Source organism: Oncorhynchus mykiss, chromosome 20, assembly GCF_013265735.2.
Source record: "Oncorhynchus mykiss isolate Arlee chromosome 20, USDA_OmykA_1.1, whole genome shotgun sequence".
NCBI classification, from domain to species: Eukaryota; Metazoa; Chordata; class Actinopteri; order Salmoniformes; family Salmonidae; genus Oncorhynchus; species Oncorhynchus mykiss.
The window spans coordinates 11,412,560-11,439,095 of NC_048584.1; the positions used below are offsets into that span (position 1 = coordinate 11,412,560).

General features: G+C 44.3%; 1 protein-coding gene and 1 long non-coding RNA gene across 2 annotated transcripts; both read right to left on the reverse strand.

The window, feature by feature from the left end:
- Positions 1–1,164: 1,164 nt before the first annotated feature.
- Positions 1,165–4,327, reverse strand: LOC110498962. The gene is made up of 3 exons (XR_002469901.2): positions 3,134–4,327; positions 2,853–3,012; positions 1,165–2,729 (listed from the first exon to the last, which is right to left on the reverse strand). It is a non-coding gene; the product is annotated as an uncharacterized LOC110498962 (long non-coding RNA).
- Positions 4,328–4,855: 528 nt separating this feature from the next.
- LOC110498742 (protein kinase C epsilon type) lies at positions 4,856–23,267 on the reverse strand. Its single transcript, XM_036955766.1, has 16 exons — positions 22,044–23,267; positions 21,799–21,945; positions 15,295–15,358; positions 13,487–13,652; positions 12,659–12,693; positions 12,374–12,462; positions 12,002–12,131; positions 11,698–11,840; positions 11,548–11,623; positions 11,228–11,400; positions 8,677–8,850; positions 8,109–8,263; positions 7,817–7,955; positions 7,393–7,581; positions 7,010–7,156; positions 4,856–6,099 (listed from the first exon to the last, which is right to left on the reverse strand). Exons 1-16 carry the CDS (start codon positions 22,242–22,244, stop codon positions 5,956–5,958), a joined length of 2,172 nt encoding a protein of 723 aa, XP_036811661.1. The 5' UTR covers positions 22,245–23,267; the 3' UTR covers positions 4,856–5,955.
- Between the last annotated feature and the right edge of the window lie 3,269 nt (positions 23,268–26,536).

A 26,536-nucleotide genomic window follows, 5' to 3' on the forward strand; every position in this document is an offset into this window, starting at 1 on the left:
CAATCTCGGTTTAGGAGACCAAAATGAACAATAATTTATAGCTAATGCTATCTGGCTATGGGGATACTCCTCTTTCAAGTAAAAGGCACTTTGGTGAAGTTCCTAAGATCTGTGGGGGGTGGATCTTTGCTATAAAAGATCTCAGTTGCCATTTTGTAAGCACTCTCAGAGAATTCATTTTTAGACACTGAATTGATCTGAGAGTCACAGGGCTATGGTGAAGCTCATTTAATTAAAATATGAAGTTTATGTATAACTCTGACTGGTGTGTGGTTTGTAACTCTCCTTATTTAGTAATACAGGAAATTTCCACGACAACCAGTGGCGATTTGTTGGGGGAGCCTTGTCTGGCAGCGAAATAGTTCATTTAGCCTTATTTACTGCCTTTTTAAAAAACATAGCTGGTATGGCTGACTTGCTTAAACAAATGTGGCTTCTACTGACAATTGACATGTGCAAACTATGGCATAAGGGAACGATGAGTGGATAAGAGGCAATCCGTAATTTTGATTAAGACATTAATGAGCGAGTTAAGATGGACGTAGTCAATATAACTAGTTGTTCAGCACTTTTGAAATCTACAGCGACAGAATTCAGAACATGGGCCATTCTTACAATATTCTCTCTGTACACCAAGTAGGATAAAAAAAAGTGGGCATATGAGCAGACAGTGAAAGCTCATACAATATTAAATGATGTAATTTCTATAAAACAGGCTATAGGCTACATGTGCACCACCAAGTCAGAACAGTAGGCTAAGTTGTGAGAGGATTTCTAACTAAGATTTTGAAAGTAAGATTTTGACATGATCAGTCCAATCAAAGCTACGGTAGATATCGTGTGATTTGACGTAATTTTATTTGTAGCCAATGACCTTGAGCCTTCTTGGATGGACACTTCTAATGTAAATATATGGCAGCACCCAAGGGGCTTGAATTTTTGAGCTCTACCCGTAGATTTTGCGGTGACGTAGTCTCCCCATGAGTGACAGAACACTGAGCCAATCACAGCGCAACTAGAGAACATTACCAAAACCTACACTCCGTATTTCCCTTTGGGTGCCCCACCACAACAGAAAACACTGAGCTAGGCTGAAACACCTGCATTTTGTAGCTGCCTTTCTCAACAAAAAAAACACAAAAAGAGACCATGTTAGTATGCAGCTTTATTAACTCAATTATTTTTTTTCAGACATTGTTTGCAAACTGATATGTGACAGGTATGTGACATGCAAAACAGGCTTCAAACACACAGTAGAACCTCCTTTTCAGATTGAGTTTGAGTTTTAGTTGGCACCTCTCCATGTATGTAAAATGTGTATGTGTATGTAAAATGTGTATGTGTATGTAAAATGTGTGTACATGTAGCAGAAAAGCTGTAAATAAATAAAAAATGTTAAAACGTGTGTCATCCCTGATGGGTTAAAATATATATTTTTAAATAATAATAATACAAAAGATGGCACCTCTAGATTCGCTCATCTGGTAAAATAAACAAGTGACAAACACAGTACAAAAAGGTTCCTGTTTGTAAAATAGATGGTTCTGTGGATTATCCTGTACATATTCCACTCAAACTGAAACTGTTTCGAGAACGCAGTATAATCATTCAGGTTTAGGGTGTGGCGGATGAATCAGAATAAGTTGGGTAACATAGATAAATAATAATAATATGTTTTATTTACATAATATGCTTATGTGAGATACTTGTCATTAGAATGTATCCTTTTGGACTATAGTGTTGGCAGTTGCACTTTTTTCTCAGCTGGGGCTCAGCCACTTGGGGCTCAGTCATTTGGGGCTCAGTCATTTGGGGCCCAGAGAGGGGAGAGGTCAGGCTTGTCTTTAGTATGTCACTGGTGCTATGCAGAATATCAGAAAGGGAAGAGAACAGGATGGAACATTGTCTTCATATGTGAATGTATTTGTTAAACCATGTGAAGGGATGGCGTGATTAAAGAGGAACTAATTACTTGTCTCTACAATGTCTGTGCGCAAGTCACTCCCCTCAGTGAGCTTGTCCAGGAGTGGGGTCAAGAGGGGGTTTACTTGAGATGGGAGTATCTAGAATTGACAATTGAGTCATGCCTTGGATGAGGTAATGTTTTTGTACTATGAAGTACCAGGAACGAGATTTGAACTTCGTCTTAGAGACCAAACTAAACGATAATTTATAGCGAATGCTATCTGGCTATGGAATACTCCTCTCTCAAGTAAAAGTCTTTCTTTGTGAACTGTCCCTAAGATCTGTGGTTCGTCATGTAAGTTGAGAGGGGTGTATCTTAGCTATAGAAGATCTTTGTATTCTTCTGTAGGCACTCTCAGAATTCATTATTGACACAGAATTGATCTGAGAATCAAAAGGGCTATGGTAAAGCTCATATTATTAAAGATGAAGTTTAAGTATAACTCTGACTGGTGTGTGGTTTGTAACTCTCCTCATTTGGTAATACAGGAAATTGCCACGACAAGGGCTGTTTGATCTTGCGCTCTCTAAATACAGGTTACTGGACAACGTTGCAATCTTGTGGTTCCTCATACCAAAATCAACTTCAGTTCCAAAGCGTTTCCCTGTTCTTACCACTGCCCGAACAACCTTCTCCATACAGATCTACAGTAAGACTGCCAAACACCCCATTCTATCTGTCTTACCGTTGTCCTCAGTCTTTACAGGAACAGGTTGAAACATGGTGAGACAGGCAGGTGAGGCTTTAGATTAAACGACGGGCTCTGAGAAGAGAGACAGAGAGGTGGAGAGAGGAAAGAACAAGATAAATTACTTGAAATACTTAACGCAAGGGGATTTACATTTTTAGAACTCATCAATACTTTAGAAGTATGTAGGCTGCTTACCATCTATGGAGTTGACTCTGATGTTGAAGTGAATTGGACCATCAACATAACAGCCGGGGTGTGAAGGGGCCACAACATGGCCGCCAGTCTGAGATGTACAGGTGAGGTAGACAGGAGAGGCAGGAACCGGAATTGAGGCAGCTGCTCCATCAATCTCAGCCTTTACAGAGAGAGCGAAAGAGAATCGTTTTTTTCTCAACTCCTACACAGATTTTTCCAGCATATTTCTTTTCTCAAGCAATACTAAGCAGTGCAGGAGTGAAAGAATATGGTATACCCACCTTGGTGATCTGCCATTCACTTCTGATTCATCTTCATGATTTCCAGGGAGATCGTCATAGCTCCATCGTGGCCGTGGGAGTTAACCATGGTATCCGCGGTGTCTTGCCTGTCGGCGTTCTCCAGATGGCCCTTGGGGATGAGATGAAAGCCATCTGGTACGTTCTGAGTCAGGTACCAGTGAAATGTCCAACCATGTGTGTGAAATGCTCCTTCAGAGTAGCCCGTGGCAGCTCGGAGACAGGAGCAGGTGTCGCCATCGTAGAGCACAGTAAGCACAGAACACTTCAGGCACGGACATGTTCAAAACGTGTTGACCTGAACGTTGTGCATCTATTCAGGCGGGTTCTCTGCAGAAATGGAACAACTATTTCTCGGTCTAGCTTCTGAAATGTCCATCACTCCTTTACTTTGCATCACTACATCTCCCTCTCTCTCTTGCTGTCTCTCTCTATTAGTCATCTCTTTGTTTTCTGTCTCATGCAAATGTCCTTTCGTGCCAGTGTACCAGTCAGGGAAACAGTTTCCTGTATGATGGGCTTGGTGGCATGCTGCAGATGAAAACAGGGAGCTGTCTGTCTGTGGTTTGATGTTCATTGCTAAAAACGGTCATTTCCCCAGACTCTACCATGTTATGTTGAATCATGGGTGTCTTTTTCATGTCCTCACATGCCCCGCAGAGCCCAACAGCTCTACCTTCTGCCGTATTAGTTAAGCTAGTATCCCTCTGATAACTTCCCCACTGGGCAATTCAACGTCTATTCCACGTTGGTTCAGCGTAATTTCATTGAAATGACGTGGAAACAATGTTGATTCAACCAGTGTGTGCCCAGTGGGTCCTTTGGGCTGCGGTGGCAGAATATGACACAACCTGTGTCATATTGTACTATTGAGGACCAGAGATTAGTAGAACTGTCTAACATCATCAGAACCACAAATGTAATTCCTTGTACACAACAATTCAAATGCTACTGACATAAGAAAATGGCAAAGGATCCATTTGTTCCATATTGTGGTTTGCACAAACACTGATTTTGTTTATTTTTGGCTCATTTAATTGAAATCAATTATAGTCAAACAAACAATTATACACTGTGTGCAAAACATTAAGAACACCTTCCTAATATTGAGTTGTACCCCGCCCTGTTGCCCTCAAAACAGCTTCAATTCGTCGGGGCATGGACTCTACAAGGTGTCTAATGCGTTCCAGAAGGATGCTGGCCCACGTTGACTCCAATGTTTCCCACAGTCAAGTTGGCTGGATGCCCTTTGGGTGGTGGACCATTATTGATACACACGGGAAACTGTTGAGCATCAAAAACAGCAGTGTTGCAGTTCTTGACGCAAACCAGTCCGCTTGGCACCTACTACCATACACCCTTCAAAAGCAGTTAAATGTCTGTCATGCCCATTCCCCATCTGAATGGCACACAAACACAATCCATGTCTCAGTTATCTCAAGGCTGAAAAATCCTTATTTAACCTGTCCCCTCCCCTTCATCAACACTGATTGAAGTGGATTTAACAAGTGGCATCATTAAGGGATCATAGCTTTCACCTGGTCAGTTTGTCATGGAAAGATCACGTGTTCCTAATGTTTTGTGCACTCGGTGTAAGGGACGTTATTGTTACTCAGAAATTATTTTATGTGGAATTTATTACCACTGTGCAGCACCTTTCAACACACACACACAGCTCAATTAGAGAGAGCGGGAGAGAGGTAGTTTCATGTTGACAGTTGAGTATTTATTATAAGCAGACAGACAAACCGACACCCCTCTTGCTGTTACACTACATTTTGGCACAGTGAAATAGTGTGACCAGGAACAATTTTACCGCGGGGTGCACATAGCATCACTACATCGCCTCTAACAGGCCTGCTATATGAACCACCTCTGTATTTAACACTGTACACTATACACAATTATTCTTAGAGAGTGTGTGTGGATGTGTGTGTGTGCGCCTGTGTGTGTACATAAAGTAGTGCACTATATAGGGAAGGGTGCGATTCCCTCCACTAGCTACTGTTGACAATTTACAAAACAGAACATAAAAAGGAAATATCAGTAGAAAAGCAGCAGGAACTAAAAGTCGTTTTGGCTGAGAGAAATGGCTTCTGGGAGTATGGGGGGTACTATGGGAACGAAAGTCGCGCACGCACACACACACACACACACACACACACACACACACACACACACACACACACACACACACACACACACACACACACACACACACACACACACACACACACACACACACACACACACACACACACACACACACACACACACACACACACACACACACACACACACGGAGTGTGAGAGTGAGGTAGTCTGTACTACATTGAGGACTACTCATCTCTGATTGGGTGAAAGTAGTTGAAATGAACCAGTGGGACGCTGACGCATAAGCAAATGAAACAAACTGTACAAACAAAACAATATTAACCAATCCAATACATCGCCAGTCAAGAAAAGAAACAATACAATACATATCCAGCCAAGAAATAAACACACCGAGAAAATATATATAATCAGGGTCAGGCGGTGCGTTTCTTTCACATTGGAGTTTGCAATTTTGGGACTATTCTATTGGTTCCTTTGTACCAGACAAACCAAATAAAGCACAACACAGGTATTTTACGAATGTATTTGACAGATGTACTTGACCCAAGGTATAGTTTTTCTCACTACAGTGGACAGTAATAATAATAGTAACCAGTAGCACCGGTCCATGCTTCAGACTTCTCTACAGACACAACACTTTGTAACCAATCAACACAGGCTTTGTACAACACACCTAGACCGTAGAGTTCTCAAGTCTGTATCTCTGCACAGAAAGAGAAGCCTTTAAAGTCCTCCTGGTTGATCTGCCTGATAACAGCCTCGTCTGTGGGAGTTAACACTGGGTCTTCTCTGGTGAAGTCCTGGTCAAAGTTATTCACGTCACGCCTCGTCTTCTACAGAGGCAGAAGAGAGAGAGAGAGAGAGCAGGAGAGAGAGAGAGAGAGAGAGAGAGCAGGAGAGAGAGAGAGAGAGCAGGAGAGAGAGAGAGAGCAGGAGAGAGAGCAGGAGAGAGAGAGAGAGAGAGAGAGAGAGCAGGAGAGAGAGAGAGAGCAGGAGAGAGAGAGAGAGAGAGAGCAGGAGAGAGAGAGAGAGCAGGAGAGAGAGAGCAGGAGAGAGAGAGAGAGAGCAGGAGAGAGAGAGAGAGAGAGAGCAGGAGAGAGAGAGAGCAGGAGAGAGAGAGAGAGCAGGAGAGAGAGAGAGAGAGAGAGAGAGAGAGAGAGAGCAGGAGAGAGAGAGAGAGAGAGAGAGAGAGAGCAGGAGAGAGAGAGCAGGAGAGAGAGAGAGAGAGAGAGAGAGCAGGAGAGAGAGAGAGAGAGAGAGCAGGAGAGAGAGAGCAGGAGAGAGAGAGAGAGAGAGCAGGAGAGAGAGAGAGAGAGAGAGAGAGAGAGAGAGAGAGAGAGAGAGAGAGAGAGAGAGAGCGAGCAGGACAGAGAGAGAGAGAGAGCAGGAGAGAAAGAGCAGGAGAGAGAGAGAAAGAGCAGGAGAGAGAGAGAAAGAGCAGGAGAGAGAGAGCGAGAGCAGGAGAGAGAGAGAGAGAGAGCAGGAGAGAGAGAGAGAGAGCAGGAGAGAGAGAGAGAGCAGGAGAGAGAGAGAGAGAGAGAGAGCAGGAGAGAGAGAGAGAGAGAGAGCAGGAGAGAGAGAGAGAGAGAGAGAGAGAGAGAGCGAGCAGGAGAGAGAGAGAGAGAGAGAGAGAGAGAGAGAGAGAGAGAGACAGAGAGAGAGAGAGAGAGAGAGAGAGAGAAGGCAGAGTCAACCAGGAGACACGTGTTTGTGTGTGTGCAGGTGCGTGTGCTTGTGACTTACAATGCGTGGTTTGAAGGGGGGTTTGAGTCGTCTCTGCTCCAGCAGGGTCCAATCGATGTCTTTGAAGAATGAGTGTTTCTTAATGGCCTCGTCACAGCCCTGAGACAACACACACCCTAACCTCTGGGCTGGAGCCTTTGTCATAAACTACACACACGCATACACGCACACGCGTGCGCACGCACGCACACACACACACACACACACACACAGTAAGGGAGAGATCAGTACAGACACAAAGATGTTAGAGAAAGACAGAAAGAGCGAGAAAGAGAGAAATAGAGAAAAACAGAAAGGGAGATATCCGTTCACACAGATGTAAGAGGGATGGATGGAGGGATGAGATAGACAAAGGTGTATAATGATGGAGGGATGGTACGTACAGCTCTGAGGATGGATACAGCCTCCTTGCTGAGCCAGACAGGGTAGAGGACATCGTCATGGAGGATAGACTCAAACAGATCGTCTTCGTTGTCTGCTTCAAACGGAGGCTGGCCAGCCAACATCTCATACATTAACACTCCCAGAGCCCACCAGTCCACTGATGGACCGTACTCCAACTCCTGCAGGATCTACACACACACACACACACACACACACACACACACACACACACACACACACACACACACACACACACACACACACACACACACACACACACACACACACACACACACACACACACACACACACACACACACACACACACACACACACACACACACAATCATCGTTCGCTTTAACATCTGAGGCTTTAAAAACACCCTACGGGGCAGAAATGTGTGTAACACTGGCTCAGCTCACCTCAGGGGCTATGTAGTCAGGCGTGCCACAGAATGTGGTGGTGGTGACTCCATTGATGATGCCCTCCTTACACATGCCAAAGTCTGCCAGCTTACAGTGTCCCTCTGCATCCAACAATATGTTATCTAACTTCAGATCCCTGAGAGAGGGAGAGAGAGAGGACATGGTTGCCACCAACAACCAAAAAACATAACACTGGTACAACAACAGCAGTTGCCACGATATAATTCTCATGTTGTGTCGGCACGTGTGGGCTGTGGTTCAAGGTCAGGGGTTAAAGGTTGGACGTTACCTGTAAATGACCCCGTTGCGGTGCAGGAACATGAGTGCAGAGGTAACTTCAGCGGCATAGAAGCGCGAGCGAGCCTCGTCAAACTTCCTGGAGCGTTGGATCTGAAACATCAGGTCACCTCCGTTCACGTACTCCATCACGAAGAACAGACGGTCCTGGAGAAGCAGGGAGAGGGTTGGGATGTGAGTGTATATGTGTGTGTGTGTAGTGTGTACCCGGGTCTGGAAGCAGCAGTAGAGCTGGCAGAGGTAGGGGTGTGTGTGTGTGAAGTGTGTACCCGGGTTTGAAAGCAGCAGTAGAGCTGGCAGAGGTAGGGGTGTGTGTAGTGTGTACCCGGGTTTGAAAGCAGCAGTAGAGCTGGCAGAGGTAGGGGTGTGTGTGGTGTGTACCCGGGTCTGGAAGCTACAGTAGAGCTGGCAGAGGAAGGGGTGTGTGTGTAGTGTGTACCCGGGTCTGGAAGCAGCAGTAGAGCTGGCAGTGGTAGGGGTGTGTGTACTGTGTATAGTGTGTACCCGGGTCTGGAAGCAGCAGTAGAGCTGGCAGAGGTAGGGGTGTGTGTAGTGTGTACCCGGGTCTGGAAGCAACAGTAGAGCTGGCAGAGGTAGGGGTGTGTGCGTGCCAGGGCCAGGATTCGCTTCTCTGTCAGGGTGCAGTCCACATCGTCATCCTGCTGGATCACATCCTTCTTCAACACCTTCACTGCAAACACCTCCTCACTGCCTTTCAGCTCTGCTAACATCACCTGCAGAGGGAGTGGGGGGGGGGGGGGGGGGGGGGCGAGAGGGAGGGGGGCGAGAGAGAAAAAGAGAGAGACTTTACACTTCCTCACAGCCCTTAAACACCAGCTCCCTCCCCATGTCCATTCTCCGTCCCTTCCTCCTCTTTCCCTCCTCCTAGGGCTGTTACGGTGGCCAGTTGAGTCACGGGAACTAGGGTTCTCCAAAACTGCACTCTGATGCCGCTGATGGTCATTAGTAGCCTACCTGACCTCGCTAACGGCCAGACGCTAATGGCCTGGTACTCAGCGCTCTATTGTCCCTCTAATCACACTGACATCAATGCAAATACAATCAAAAATCACATCAAACACTTCATCAGAGTTTGAGCAAAATCGGATCACCTGTTGAGCAGCGAGAGCCAGCTCCTCATAGCTGGTTGATGGAATTCAATTATCGTTCCTATAAGCACATGTTGTGCAATATTTCTATAGGCTATGCTATGTAATTGTGTGACAAAACAGAGTTTTGATGGCCTCCACTAAAAAAAGAGGAGGATCCCATCAGCTTTCTATAAGCTAGGCCTACTATATTCATTTCTCAACTGTCCTAATATTAAGCACGTGGCTTTGCTTTACAACAGAGTAGACTACCTTGACGGCATGAAAATGGGATGTGGGAAAAGCTATTCAAGTGCATACGGATGACATGCATTTTTGTCCATCAGTAAATTGGCATTGTGTTGTGTGACAAAACTGCACATGTTAGACTGGCCTTTTATTGTCCCCAGCACGAGGTGCACCTGTGTAATGATCCTGCTGTTTAATCAGCTTCTTGATATGCCACACCTGTCAGGTGGATGTATTATCTTGGCAAAGGAGAAATGCTCACTAACAGCAATGTAAACAAATTTGTGCACAAAATTGGAGAGAAACACACTTTTTGTGCACATGAAACACTGCTGGGATCTTTTATTTCAGCTCATGAAACATGGGACCGACACTTTACATGTTGCGTTCATATTTTTTGTTCAGTATAATTTCACACATGTATTATTTAGTATATGTAAAGACAAGATTGAATTGAGAATAGTGGGTGAGAATAATATTTTCACATGTGAATGACGCCCAGCGTGTGCAGCCTTAAGGCCAGAAACAGCACGACCCATAGGCCTATATGTTTTGATAAGGTTTGTATCACAACTCAAGTGGTCACATAACTCCCAAGTGTAACCTAAAGGCCTAGGAACAGGGTTGGAGGGCCCACGCATAATAGAGAGACAGGTGATTGTATACAAATGTAAGAAAGGTTTAAAATGATTATGTTTCAGTCAAACATTATATCTGTTTGGGCTTCTTGCGGTCAATTTGCAGTCTACAAATGATTTGTAATTACAGTACCAGTCAAAAGTTTGGACACACCAACTCATTCAAGTGTTTTTCCTCATTTTGACTATTTTCTACATTGTAGAATAATAGTGAAGACATCAAAACTATGAAATAACACATATGGAATCATGTAGCAACCAAAAAAGCATTGGGGCAACCTTTCATGTGACTTTTTTCAAATCATCATTAGAGTAGCATCATGCAGCCTTAGAATGTGTTAGAAATCAAAACATATAGCCCAACGTTTGTATCACAAGTAAAGTTGCATAAATAACTCTAAATGAAGCATTTAGGAGGACCTGTTTCTTTGTTAACCGCTCAACACAGAATAGCTGCATGTGCGCACTACCTGAGAAAAATATAATTTGTATTTTATTCAGCTATGTTCTTCTAACTATAAAATCATATAAAATAATAATGCCACGGGAATTATAAGCTAATATTGTCTGCTAAATCAACTAGTGGAGCCCGTAGCCATATGGCATAGCCAGATCAGGGCCAAACATAAGAACGACTCAGAATACGCTATTTTGTTCATCTGAAATAGGCTACATTTCCTTCACATCATGTTTTCTTTAGACCTGCCTAAAGTAAATGACGGATTTATTGCGATGGTGTAGGATCGGGATGGGCAACTCCGGTCCTCTGAGGCCTGATTTGGTGTCACACCTTCTGCCCCGGACCCAGCTAACACACCTGACTCCAATAATCGCCTAATTATGATCTTCAGATTAGAACGCAATTAGTTTAACCGGCGGTGTCCGCTAGGGATGGGGGAAAAGTGGAGCTGCCCATCTCTGGTGTAGGCTGTATTAAATGGATTTATTACGTTGTTTTTAAAATGTTATGTAGATGTTCAAAAGGTCTGCATCAGTGGCTCGTAGGTTTAAATGTGTTTACGTTAATTTAACGGTCAATTAACCGTGTGACCGGCAGTTATTTACATGACAGTTACCGGCTGACAAAATGTCACGACCGCCACAGACCTACGCTCCTCCCTCGCCCTCCTTCTCACCTTCCCGAAGCTTCCTTTCCCCAGAACCTTAATGAAACTGAAGTCTTTGAGCGTCCTCTTCACTGCTCCGTTCTCCCGCGAGGTAGAGGAGGCGTAGGAGGAGGTGGAGGAGGAGGGAGAGCCTTGCATCTCTAGCGACGTCCCCTGTTGTAGCCGCTCCAACTCGGACAGCTCTGCACACACACACACACACACACACACACACACACACACACACACACACACACACACACATAAAGGAAGTCAGACAACTCTGTGTCTTCGAGTATGTTTGTGACCAATGTAGTGTGTGTGTGAGTGTGTGTGTGTTTGTGTATTACCTTGCTGTGAGGGGGAGGTGAGGGGAAGCTCGTCTGAGAGTTCTGAAGGTGACTGGGAGTCTAACCCTGGGGGTAACTAGAGAGAGAGAGGGGAAAGAGACGGTTATCGTCAACATTGTCATCATTGCCATCGTCAGTGTGTGTGTATACCTTTTTCCTGCGCTGTGCGGTGGTGGAGATCTTGTCAGGGGTGACTCCCATTTCAGCCAGGACTTTGGCGATGCCTTTGGCATCCACCCCGCAGTTGGGAGCTACGTTGGCCTCACACCTCTTGTGGACATTCATCTTACACACTACACACACACACACACACACACACACACACACACACGTCATAGTTAGGAGCTACATTAGACTTACACCGTCTGTTGACAATGAACACCCACCTTGCATACTACCACACACACCCGCACACGCACACGCACACACACTCACACTCACACAGGTGCCATACCCTTGCATTGCAGACCCTGCCTCATTAGTCCCCATAGTAAAGATCCACAGTGGTCACAGAAGGTAGGGGCCTTGTAGTTGTGGTTGCTGAACTTATGAGGCATGTTGACACTAAACCTCTGGGCACCAACCTGGAGAGAGGGAGGAGTGAAGGAGGGAGAAAGGGAAGGAGGGTGGGAGAGTTAGAGAGAGTTTAGAGCTGTGATAGGAATCTACTCCTAGTATATAGGAGCATCTCTCTGTTATGCCCAGCGCACAGAGGAATTTAGGCCTATAGTTTATAATTGACAGAAGTTTGTGTTTCCAAACCAAATTACATCATGGTGGCCATAACTCTATGGTGGCCATGTTGACCATGAACAGTCCACAATACCTCCTCCGGTGTATCCTCCTGCTTCTTCATCCCGGCACACTTGGTGATGATGTGCTCATGACAGCGCTTGTGGACCACACACGTGCACACTGCAACAAACACACAATTACACACTTCCACAATTGCACACTTTTAAGTGGACACTGAACAACACACAATATGAATACAGCAGAAAGACAACTCAATCATGTCTCGATTCATTCTAGAATGCTCAGGTATCAATAGAACCAGCATAATAATTCAAGAACCCACACAGAAAGACAGACACAGACGACTTGTACTCACCCTGGCATTGGTAACCCTGCTTTCCCAGTACTCCCCTATCAAATCAAAGAGAGAGGGTGAGAAAGAGAGAAAGTCAGCATTTTGTAGAAAAAACAGGGATATTGGCGGCAGGTAGCATAGCGGTTAAGAGCATTGGGCCAGAAACCGAAAGGCAGCTGGTTTGAATTCCTGAGCCAACTAGGTGAAAAATCTGCCGATGTGCCCTTTAGCAAGTCACTTAACCCTAATTGCTCCTGAAAGTAGCTCTGGATAAGAGTGTCTACTAAGTGACTAAAATGTAAATACACTACACCCCCAAAAGTATATGGACACGCTTTCAAATTAGTGCTACATAATACAATGACATTCTAGACGATTCTGTGCTTCAAACTTTGTGGCAGTGGTTTAGGGAAGGCCCTTTCCTGTTTCAGCATGCCAATACCCCCGTGCACAAAGCGAGCTTCATACAGGAATGGTTTGTAGAGATCAGTGTGGAAGAACTTGACTGGCATGCACAGAGCCCTGACCTCAACCCCATCAAACTTCTTTGGTATGAATTGGAACGCCGACTGTGAGCCAGGCCTAATTGCCCAAAATCAGTGCCCGACCTCACTAATGCTCTTGTGGCTGAATGGAAGCAAGTCCACGCAGCAATGTTCCCACGTCTAGTGGAAAGCCTTCCTAGAAGAGTAGAGGCTGTTATAGCATGTCCCCATACTTATGGTCATGTAGTGTATTCTATGATAATTACTGGGGCTGATTTCTGAGCTGCTTAATCTGGGTCTCACCAGCAGAGGAAGCTCTAGGATGGAACACAGGGCTGATGCTGTGTGTGTATGTGTTTCTCACCAGATGAAGTCTCGGCAGTGTGAGCAGTAGGTCGGTTGCCGTAGATACGTAGCCATGAACTTGTGTCCGTTAACCTGGTGAACACGCCTCCGGACGGCCCCCTGCCGCCGCCGAGGACCAATCCGCTCTCGGAACACACGCTCCTCATTCTCATTGGCTGCCGAGGCTAACGAACAGACAGGCAGCATTAAAGAAGGGTCCAATTTGCAAATCCCAAATCACTCCATGCACCATATTACTTATCCTGTAAGATCTCCACCAGTGCCTAAGGGAGGTCAGGGGTAGGGGTAGAGGCTCGGGTCCGATTGTGGATTGGGCACACGAGATCGTTCCTAAAAGTACAGTATCTTTCTCCCTCGCTTTCCCCGTCCTCCTCTACCTCTCTTTATGTCTTTATGTGTGGGCACTACAACAAAGGACAGAATATGAAGAAATGTACATTTTCTTCTCTTCCAGTCCCATCGTTTTACCTCCATCCATCTCTCCCTCTCTCTGTGTCCCTAGGACCGAATTAGCCTTATGAGACAAGAGAACCACCTCCACTCCTCCTACTCTCTCTGTCTGTCGCTCTCTTGCTCTCTCTAGGTTGTCTTGCAGAGGTGGTTACTGTGTGTGTGTACAGTATGTATGTGTGTATGTGTGTGTGTGTGTGTGTGTGTGTGTGTGTGTGTGTGTGTGTGTGTGTGTGTGTGTGTGTGTGTGTGTGTGTGTGCGCATACGTGCGTGCATTTGTGCGTGCATTGTTGCGTGTGTGTGTGCGTTTGCGTGTTTGAGAGAGAAAACAAGAAAGTGGAGCAGCTAAACAGGCCATTACTGAGATCAGTGTGTTTTACATAATACATCATCCATCTGTTCACACACACCACACAGAGGGGCGGGGTTAGGCAGGTGTGAGTGATTGCCGTGGAGACGGGTGTACTATGAACTCACAGAACACTTACTGACCAATCACAGCACACACACACAAGCACACGCAATCACAGAGGATCTCAAATAAGGAAAAGTGAGAGAGGAGTGATGGGGGGGGGGAATGTATAGAAGAGCTCAACAACCAGGGTAAAGGGAGCGAAGAAGAGTGGATGGTGAAGTAGAGGTAGAAGAATTATAGGAGGATACGCAGCAGAAGAAAGAGAGATGATGGAGGGGGGGAAGGGAGGGGACGAGAGAAGGCCCCTGAGCAGCACAGAACAGATTGCAGAGAAAATAACTCCTAAAAATACCTCCTCTTTCTCTCCTCACTCACTCACCCTTCTCTCTCTCTCACTCACCCTTCTCTCTCTCTCTCTCTCTCATTCTTTTTGACTCTCCAGTTCTTGCCCATCCTTATATTCAAATATATTACAAATGAATAATACGCATATATTAGCATAAAGTAGCTAGCTGAACTGGGAGGAAGTTCAGGTGTGAGGGGGGGTCAGGGAAGCAGCTGCACAAATTAACCAATGATTAAACTCCACAACATCTACATTGTCAGGCATCAGACTGCAATATCATATTGATCTAGTCACTGACATGTTGAGGGGGATCGAGAGAGAGAGAGAGAGAGAGAGAGAGAGAGAGAGAGAGAGTCAGAGCTTGTGTGAGACGGGGTGTAGGACAAAGGGGTGAGAATCGATTGAGAGTCACACACACACACACACACACGCACACACAGAGCTCTGCTGACTGGCCTTCCAACAATAGCCCTAGGGCTGGTGTCTGACCTCGCTCTCTATGGGTAGAACAGTAGGTTGTGGGGGGAGCAGAGGATGGTGGGTAGAACAGGAGGCTGTGGGTGAAGCAGAGGGTTGTGGGTAGAGTAGTTTTACCTTCAGTAGAAGATCCTGACAGATCGATAATCACATAGACCTTCCCCTCTGGTTCTAAATCAACCTGGAGAGAGAAAGACAGTCTGTTTTGATGTACAACACACTGTATGCACACACACCCACACACACACACATACCAATGACATCATAGAATAGTAGCATAGTCCAACCGTTATGACGGAAATGTATCTCCAACATCCAGACATTCAAACACATACTATTGAGAGGAGCACCTATAGCTCCTGGAGAAAGGTAAGTGTTGTCAGTTAATTCTCACATGTTTTATTACCCACACCAGGATTTGAACCTGCTTCTGTAACCTAGGCTACCTGCCACCCTTCATAGCGTCAATGGCAGCTGGCCTCACAAGTATTTTACATTTTCCAAGGGGGGGAGGCGAGAGAGAGAGAGTGATAGAGAGAGAGAGACTGATAGAGTGATAGAGAGAGAGAGAGTAGGAGAGAGAGAGAGTGATAGAGAGTGATATAGAGTGATAGTGTGATAGAGTGTGATAGTGATAGAGAGGGATGGAGTGATAGTGTGATAGAGAGTGATAGAGAGAGAGTGATAGAGTGTGATAAAGTCATAGTGATAGAGAGTGATAGAGAGAGAGTGATAGAGTGATAGAGAGGGATGGAGTGATAGAGTGTGATAGAGTGATAGTGATAGAGAGTGATAGAGTGTGATAGAGTGATAGTGATAGAGAGGGATAGAGATTTAGAGAGGGATGGAGTGATAGAGTGTGATAGAGAGTGATAGAGAGGGATGGAGTGAGAGTGTAATATAGTGATAGAGAGTGATAGAGAGTGATAGAGAGTGATAGAGAGGGATGGAGTGATAGAGTGTGATATAGTGATAGAGAGTGATCGAGAGAGAGTGATAGAGAGTGATAGAGAGGGATGGAGTGATAGAGTGTGATATAGTGATAGAGAGTGATAGTGATAGAGAGGGATGGAGTGATAGAGTGTGATAGAGTGATAGTGATAGAGAGGGATAGAGAGGGATGGAGTGAGAGTGTGATATAGAGAGAGTGATCGAGAGAGAGAGAGTGATAGAGAGTGATAGAGAGGGATGGAGTGATAGTGATAGAGGGTGATAGAGTGTGATAGAGTGATAGTGATAGAGTGTGATAGAGATAGAGTGTGATAGTGATAGAGAGGGATGGAGTGATAGAGTGTGATAGAGTGATAGTGATAGAGAGTGATAGAGAGGGATAGAGATTTAGAGAGGGATGGAGTGATAGAGAGTGATAGAGAGTGATAGTGATAGAGTGTGATAGAGAGGGATGGAGTGATAGAGTGTGATAGAGATAGAGAGGGATGGAGTGATAGTGTGATAGAGAGTGATAGAGAGAGAGTGATAGAGTGTGATAAAGTCATAGTGATAGAGAGAGAGTGATAGAGTGATAGAGAGGGATGGAGTGATAGAGTGTGATAGAGTGATAGTGATAGAGAGTGATAGAGTGTGATATAGTGATAGAGAGGGATAGAGATTTAGAGAGGGATGGAGTGATAGAGTGTGATAGAGAGTGATAGAGAGGGATGGAGTGAGAGTGTGATATAGTGATAGAGAGTGATAGAGAGTGATAGAGAGGGATGGAGTGATAGAGTGTGATAGAGTGATAGTGTGATAGTGATAGAGTGTGATAGTGATAGAGAGTGATAGAGAGGTATGGAGTGATAGAGTGCGATATAGTGATAGAGAGTGATCGAGAGAGAGTGATAGAGAGTGATAGAGAGGGATGGGGTGATAGAGTGTGATATAGTGATAGAGAGTGATAGTGATAGAGAGGGATGGAGTGATAGAGTGTGATAGAGTGATAGTGATAGAGAGTGATAGAGAGGGATGGAGTGAGAGTGTGATATAGAGAGAGTGATCGAGAGAGAGAGAGTGATAGAGAGTGATAGAGAGGGATGGAGTGATAGTGATAGAGGGTGATAGAGTGTGATAGAGTGATAGTGATAGAGTGTGATAGAGATAGAGTGTGATAGTGATAGAGAGGGATGGAGTGATAGAGTGTGATAGAGTGATAGTGATAGAGAGTGATAGAGAGGGATAGAGATTTAGAGAGGGATGGAGTGATAGAGAGTGATAGAGAGTGATAGTGATAGAGTGTGATAGAGAGGGATGGAGTGATAGAGTGTGATAGAGATAGAGAGGGATGGAGTGATAGTGTGATAGAGTGATAGTGATAGAAAGTGATAGAGAGAGAGTGATAGAGTGATATAGAGGGATGGAGTGATAGTGTGATAGAGTGATAGTGATAGAGAGTGATAATGTGACAGAGTGATAGTGATAGAGAGGGATAGAGATTTAGAGAGGGATGGCGTGATAGAGTGTGATAGAGTGATAGAGAGAGAGTGATAGAGAGGGATGAAGTGATAGAGTGTGATATAGTGATAGAGAGTGATCGAGAGAGAGAGTGATAGAGAGTGATAGAGAGGGATGGAGTGATAGAGTGTGATATAGTGATAGAGAGTGATAGAGAGGGATGGAGTGAGAGTGTGATATAGTGATAGAGAGTGATCGAGAGAGAGAGAGTGATAGAGAGTGATAGAGGCGGATGGAGTGATAGAGTATGATAGAGTGATAGTGATAGAGAGTGATAGAGTGTGATATAGTGATAGAGTGTGATAGTGATAGAGAGTGATAGAGAGGGATGGAGTGATAGTGTGATATAGTGATAGAGAGTGATCGAGAGAGAGAGAGTGATAGAGAGTGATAGAGAGGGATGGAGTGATAGAGTGTGATAGTGATAGAGAGTGATAGAATGTGATAGTGATAGAGAGGGATGGAGTGATAGAGTGTGATAGAGTGATAGTGATAGAGAGTGATAGTGATAGAGAGGGATGGAGTGATAGAGTGATAGTGATAGAGTGATAGTGATAGAGAGTGATAGAGAGGGATGGAGTGAGAGTGTGATATAGTGATAGAGAGTGATCGAGAGAGAGAGTGAGTGATAGAGAGGGATGGAGTGATAGAGTGTGATAGAGTGATAGTGATAGAGGGTGATAGAGTGTGATAGTGATAGAGAGGGATGGAGTGATAGAGTGTGATAGAGTGATAGTGATAGAGAGGGATGGATTGATAGAGAGTGATAGAGAGTGATAGAGAGAGAGAGTGATAGAGTGATAGAGAGGGATGGAGTGATAGAGTGTGATAGAGTGATAGTGATAGAGAGTGATAGTGTGATAGAGTAATAGTGATAGAGGGATGGAGTGATAGAGTGTGATAGAGTGATAGTGATAGAGAGTGATAGAGAGAGAGTGATAGAGAGGGATGGAGTGATAGAGTGATAGTGATAGAGTGTGATAGAGTGATAGTGATAGAGAGGGATGGAGTGATAGTGTGTGATAGAGTGATAGTGATAGAGAGTGATAGAATGTGATAGAGTGATAGTGATAGAGAGTGATAGAGAGGGATGGAGTGTGATAGAGTGTGATAGTGATAGAGAGGGATGGAGTGATAGAATGTGATTGAGTTATAGTGATAGAGAGTGATAGAGAGGGATGGAGTGATAGAGAGCGATATAGAGTATGATAGAGTGATAGTGATAGAGAGTGATAGAGAGTGATAGAGAGGGATAGAGATTTAGAGAGGGATGGGGGTTAAATCCTAGGTTAAGCTCTGGACAGCCGTAGATCCTCTTACGCAACGCTCTGCCTGTCATACAGCAGATCTGCCACCACACACAGACACACAGAACAATACATATGTAGACCTAATATAAACACACACACATACACACACACACACACACACACATACAACAATATGGCTAAGTTAGAATCACACACTCAGAGACATTGCCTGGCTGAGACTTTAAGTACTTTACTGTCGCCATGGACATGGAAAAATTAGTTCACCTCATTAATCCGGTTAGCCAATTAGAATGCAGGGATACAGCCCTAGCCACACACACACACTGTATCATTGAGTGTGATCTGTAAGTGTCTGGTGTCTAGGGAACCTAAAGTAGGTTGGAGACTGAGGCCAGCATTAAATACACATCTGAGTTCTCACTACCTGACACACACACACACACACTGGCAGTTCACACACACACACGGGCAGTTCACACACACACACACACACACACACCTCACGTTACACTTCTACTGTGTCTGCACCCCTTCCTGTCATCATCTCTCTGTCCCTCTTCTTCTCCCTCCAGTTTCAAATGCTATTTATTAATAAAATCACTTTTTAAAAATCACAGTGAAATCCCAATAACATCATATTAAAATGACATGCATTGTTACTGATGACTAGTACATCTCGAGATATAATAGGGAAATTCATTAGTGGGTACATTTGTAATAATGGCAACAGAAATGTTGATACGTTGTTTAAATAGATCAATTAAAATGTCTGAATAAAGATCCATCCGTTCCCTCTCTCTGGAGAGTTTGGGTTCGATGACAGCCTCCAACATCAAAGACAAATTCTCAGAATTGAGATTTCAGCATTTTCAGCAAACACACACACTTATATACGCACACGTCAACTCACACAGAAAGAGAGTTCTCAAATTTCACCCTATTGCTTCCCTTTCACGAAGGCCATATATGACACACACTAGATACACACACACACACATTGTCTTGTTGATCAGGTTTCCTTTTCCAGTGCGTTTGTGCTTGTGAATGCACTGGCCCATTTGTGTGTGTGTGTGTGTGTTTACAAGGGCATCTTAAGCCCAGTCTGCCCTACTTCTACAGAGGGTCACTGAGGGGCGTAGCCAGTGATGTCACTGCCCGGCAACCATCCAGTTATTACCCAGGAGGCCATAGTCAGTGATGTCACCACAGAGACAGGAGAGGAGGGGAGAGGGTAACTAGCTGTAGCAGTACAGAGAGAGAGAGTATTGACTTGGCTGGCTCTTCAATAAAAACTGATCGATCATCAGAGGGATCCATTGATCTGTACACTCTGACCTCATACTGGTTGACAGAGCAGGACAGGAAACCCTGGGATGGGGGGTGTTACAGCCTGAATTTAAAAAAGATTACATTTGGATTTTGTGTCACTGGCCTACACACAATACCCCATAATAGAATTATGTTTTTAGAAATGTATTCAAAATGAAAAGCTGAAATGTCTTGAGTCAATAAGTACTCAACCCCTTTGTTATGGCAAACCTAAATAAGTTCAGGAGTAAAAATGTGCTTAACAAGTCACATAATAAGTTGCATGGACTCACTCTGTGTGCAATAATAATGTTTAACATGATTTTTGAATGACTACCTCGTCTCTGTACCCCCACGCATACAATTATCTGTAAGGTCCCTCAGTCGAGCAGCGAATTTCAAACAGAGATTCAACCACACAGACCAGGGAAGTTTTCCAATGAAGGGCATTCCTAACTCAGTTGCTGGAGAGGAAGGAAACCGCTCAGGGATTTCACCATGAGGCCAATTGTGACTTTTACAGAGTTTAATGGCTTTGATAGGAAAGAACTGAGGATGGATCAACAACATTGTAGTTAATCCACAATACTAACCTAAATGACAAAGTGAAAAGAAGGAAGCCGGTACGGAATAAAAATGACAAAGTGAAAAGAAGGAAGCCGGTACAGAATAAAAATGACAAAAAAAAATACCACTCTATATATTTTCAAGCATGGTGGTGCCTGCATCATGTTATGGGTATATGATTGTCATCGGCAAGGACTCAGAAGTTTTGGGGGTTATAAAGAAACGGAATAAAGCTAAGCACTGGCAAAATCCTAGAGGAAAACCTGGTTCAGTCTGCTTTCCACCAGACATTGGGAGATTAATTCACCTTTCAGCAGGAAAACAACCTAAAACACAAGGACAAATAGACACTGGAGTTGCTTACCAAGACGACATTGAATGTTCCTGAGTGGCCTAGTTACAGTTTTGATTTGAATCAGCTTGAAAATCTATGGCAAGACTTGAAAATTGCAAATATTGTACAATCCAGGTGTGCAAAGCTCTTAGAGACTTACCCAGAAAGACTCACAGCTGTAATCACAGCCAATGGTGATTCTAACAGGTATTGACTCTGGGGTGTGAATACTTATGTAATGAGATATTATATTTGTGTATTTCATTTTCATTTTCAATACATTTACAAACATTTCTAAAAAACAGGTTTTCACTTTGTCATTATGGGATTTTGTGTGCAGACAATATCAATCCATGTTGAAATCAGGCTGTAACGCATCAACATGTGTAATAAATCAAGCAGCATGAACACTTTCTGCAGGCACTGTACATACTCACCAGCCCAGCCCTCAGCAGGCCCCCTCAACCTCTACACGTCACACACAGGTACGGACAGACACAAATGTTACGAAATTAATTTAGCCTGTGTGCCACAAACTCTGTTAGCCTGCAGAGCTAAAGCATGTATTAATGTTTCAGGCAAGGATAGTCATGATTCTCTCTCTCTCTCTCACACACACACACACACACACACACACACACACACACACACACACACACACACACACACACACACACACACGTGTCTTCCTACCCAGGCCTGGTAGTGCGTGCTGCCGTTCTGCAGAATGTCCTCCAGCTGTATGGTGCAGTTAGCCACAAAGTCGTCATATCCAATTGGTGCATCATGGAACACTGACATCTCCAATTTCCGTCCGTCCGTCATCTGGGCTGTAAAGTCCTACAAAAAAAAATAGACTAGAATAATATATATTTTGTCCATTTATAAGTGTGCCACCAATGCTGCCCTGCCCTGGAGAAGTGGATCTGGTACAGTACCTGGTTCCATGCAGGTGAGTTGCTTCTGTTCTTGGTGCAGGTCTGTCCCAGGTGTGTCTGGTCCAGGTTGAGGGTGAGGTAGGGGTCCAGGAGGAATGAGGATGAGTTCTTCCCCCCTGCATGGCGGAGTGCCCAGGGGGTGGGCTTCAAATCCACCGCCTCACACACACGCACCTTCAACACCCCACTGAACACTGGCATGGTGGCGTGTATGTGTGTGCAGATGGTCCGTCTGTCTGTAAGTCTGTTCTTTCTAACTAGTCACCATATTAGATAGGTAATCCTACATCCCAGAATCTATTCAAACAGTCAGACATTTACAACACACTGTCACAGATACACACACTGCTTCACACACACGGCCATGTTAAAACGTAAACATGTGTAAAAACACCCCTCTTCGCTCTTAATATAGTCTATAGAACACACCCCACAGTCAGGTACCGAGCCTGCTTGCGCCAAACCAGGTCGGGCCAGACGACAGACGGTGCCCTCTGTTTGTTTACAGTCCGTCCCGTGCAGATGGCAGAGATAGAGAGAGGGTTGTCGTTAGCAGAAATAACGAATAACGACGCTATAGAATAGGTCTCGGTGGTGGGAGGAAAGGAGAGAAGCCCGATGATGAATCACAGAGAACGGCTCCGGTCCTGATCATCTGATCAGAGACTGTACCCGGTAGAGCAGCTGCTGTCCCGGGCTCAGGGCGGGGGAGGAGACCTAGACATCCGCGATCCCTCCACCGTGTCTCGTGCCGGCTGTAAGCAGCTCGACTCAGTAAACAGCTCCGACAGAATATGTCTTGAACAGCACTGGTTCTTTTCTTTCCCGGGATGTCTGTCTGCTTATCCGGTGGGTCCCACGGTTTAAAGTGCTAACCAGTGACAGGCTATCGGTCCCCCTCAATCTGTCTGTCGTTTTCCTCTCTCTCTCTTTCTCTCCCTCTATCTCTCCCTGTGCGCGTTCACCCGTTTCTCCAGCCAGCAGCGGTTTCCCAGTGTGAGCGCGAGCTTCAGGAAATGCGCAAAACGCGTCAGCCGCGCGGCTTGCCCTCTGCGCCGGATAAGGGATTGTGTGTGTGTGTTTGTGTGTGCAAGATACCACACCCAATATGGTCAATCAGACAGCCTCTCTGCCCAACTTAACGATACACACACACACAAACGCGTGTAGAAGAGATGGTTCGGTACACTGATGAATAGCCTAATGGTTTGGCTTTAGCTCAGCGGACTAACAGTCTTGTGGCGCACTGACTGCGCAGACAACCACGGTTCAAATCCAGTGGTTTACCTAAGGACACAAGAGTGTGTTGATGAAAGCTTGACTGTGTCCTTGCTATGATGTCATACATTATATCCATCTCCGTGTTGTCAGTGATGTCTACTGTCATGCGCGCGCACACATATATATATATACACACACACACAGGGAATCCGCAAAGGGCTTTTAGTTCATCCCATCGCTGTTGGATGAAAACCATGTTACTCAATTTTAGCCTATTTTCCCTTTTTTACATGCAGGGATAGGCTATTGAAAGCAGTTGGCTAACTCCGCTCAAATGTAGCCTACTCTGAACATTTCATGACTCTGGGACCAAGAAAATGTAGGCCTATTTGAAATAGCTTCTGAAGTTGTATAATTGTATATTCGTTCATGGAAAAATATGGCCGTTTTTTTGATTTCCTGAAAATGTTCTGTTTTGGAGATTAGATTTTCATCTGCCAGCGATGTAAATGGCCAAGGACATTCTACTGGAGCCATGCATGTGTGCAGTTGCGACCCGTCATTAAGGGCAGATGGGTTTGAGCCCCACATTTTAAGCAACAAAAAAAAAGAAATACACTACCGGTCAAACGTTTTAGAACACCTACTCATTCAAGGGTTTTTCTTTATTTTTACTATTTTCTACATTGTAGAATAGTAGTGAAGACATCACAACTATGTAATAACACATATGGAATCATGTAGTAACCAAAAAAGTGTTAAACAAATCAAAATAGATTGTATATTTCAGATTCTTCAAATAGCCACCCTTTGCCTTGATGACAGCTTTGCACACTCATGGCATTCTCTCAACCAGTTTCATGAGGTAGTCACCTGGAATACATTTCAATTAACCTCTCTGCGCACCGAACCCGTTAGCGGGATTAAATTCGACAACATACGGTGATCGCTACATAAATAGTATTTTGTTTGATAAAATCAATTTTTATAGCCTAACACGAAACATTTTGTGAACCGCTTGTGTCGTGAATTCCGTCTCATTCAATTTTCGACGACACATTCAATGTAAATACACACACTAAACGTGACTTTTCCAGTCATGTTTGGTTTCATTGCAATCAACTGGTTGTTTGTAACAAAACCAAACATGATGGGTCATTTCGCGGGACGTATTGACTGAAAGAAACCGATTTGAAGACAACAAGTAATGACATCATTGTGCACCAATGATATGACCGCTGTTTCATTGATTGACTGTATTTTAACCCAATTACCACTGATCGTCTTGAAATCTAGCTGGGTAGATAGCCAATGAGCTGAGGTAAACGGCAATATGTAATGTTTATGTGTTGGAAGACCAACCCATGTAGTAAACTCCGGTGTAAAGAGGGTCATTCACCATTGAAGATTCATACTGGAAGGAGCGCATGTTACTCACAGCACTATTTGGTAAAGCGCATCTTCAGCTGTTTATATATCAATCAGTATGGCGACTAAGTCAGGGAAAGCTAAATCTAAGTCTAGATATACAGATGTACACACAATTTTAGAAAAAAATTATCGGGAAAGTGAGACAGAGATTGTTGGAGGACGATTCATTTAGCTAGCATAGCTTTGATTCCCAAATGGAGGAATATTTTTTGAACGGAGAGGACATCGTTTTGGACTGGTAAGTTCTTCTCATGCTAATGCCGTTGTTTGAAATTAATAATATATTATTTGTTATTTTTTTTACATTTTAGTTGCACTATATAAAAATGTTATGAAATGTGTAAAGTACACGTTGGCTATACATTGTGGGTGAGGGTATGTTTGTATATATGTGTATGACCCATAGCCTATGTTTGTATGTACATGTATGACCCATAGCCTATGTTTGTGTGTGTATATATACATATTGTGGATTAGAGGGAGCATGGCCGAGATGCGTGTGTCTGCCGCTCCACCCCACCCCACCCCCACATGAAATAGCCTATTTGAGGCTGTTGAGGGGAGGGTAGGCCCACAACAATGGCCAAAGTGAAATGGAGACAGTAGATGCATCTGGTCTGTTGTAATATAATAAAGACAGTAGATCTAGCTGGTCTGTCATAACATAATAGAGACAGTAGACCTAGCTGAAATGTCATAATATAAAATAGACAGTAGATCTAGCTGGTCTGTCATAATATAAACGAGACAGTAGATCTAGCAGGTCTATAATAATACAGTGCCTTGCGAATGTATTCGGCCCCCTTGAACTTTGCGACCTTTTGCCACATTTCAGGCTTCAAACATAAAGATATAAAACTGTATTTTTTTGTGAAGAATCAACAACAAGTGGGACACAATCATGAAGTGGAACGACATTTATTGGATATTTCAAACTTTTTTAACAAATCAAAAATTGGGCGTGCAAAATTATTCAGCCCCCTTAAGTTAATACTTTGTAGCGCCACCTTTTGCTGCGATTACAGCTGTAAGTCGCTTGGGGTATGTCTCTATCAGTTTTGCACATCGAGAGACTGACATTTTTTCCCATTCCTCCTTGCAAAACAGCTCGAGCTCAGTGAGGTTGGATGGAGAGCATTTGTGAACAGCAGTTTTCAGTTATTTCCACAGATTCTCGATTGGATTCAGGTCTGGACTTTGACTTGGCCATTCTAACACCTGGATATGTTTATTTTTGAACCATTCCATTGTAGATTTTGCTTTATGTTTTGGATCATTGTCTTGTTGGAAGACAAATCTCCATCCCAGTCTCAGGTCTTTTGCAGACTCCATCAGGTTTTCTTCCAGAATGGTCCTGTATTTGGCTCCATCCATCTTCCCATCAATTTTAACCATCTTCCCTGTCCCTGCTGAAGAAAAGCAAGCCCAAACCATGATGCTGCCACCACCATGTTTGACAGTGGGGATGGTGTGTTCAGCTGTGTTGCTTTTACGCCAAACATAACGTTTTGCATTGTTGCCAAAAAGTTCAATTTTGGTTTCATCTGACCAGAGCACCTTCTTCCACATGTTTGGTGTGTCTCCCAGGTGGCTTGTGGCAAACTTTAAACAACACTTTTTATGGATATCTTTAAGAAATGGCTTTCTTCTTGCCACTCTTCCATAAAGGCCAGATTTGTGCAATATACGACTGATTGTTGTCCTATGGACAGAGTCTCCAACCTCAGCTGTAGATCTCTGCAGTTCATCCAGAGTGATCATGGGCCTCTTGGCTGCATCTCTGATCAGTCTTCTCCTTGTATGAGCTGAAAGTTTAGAGGGACGGCCAGGTCTTGGTAGAT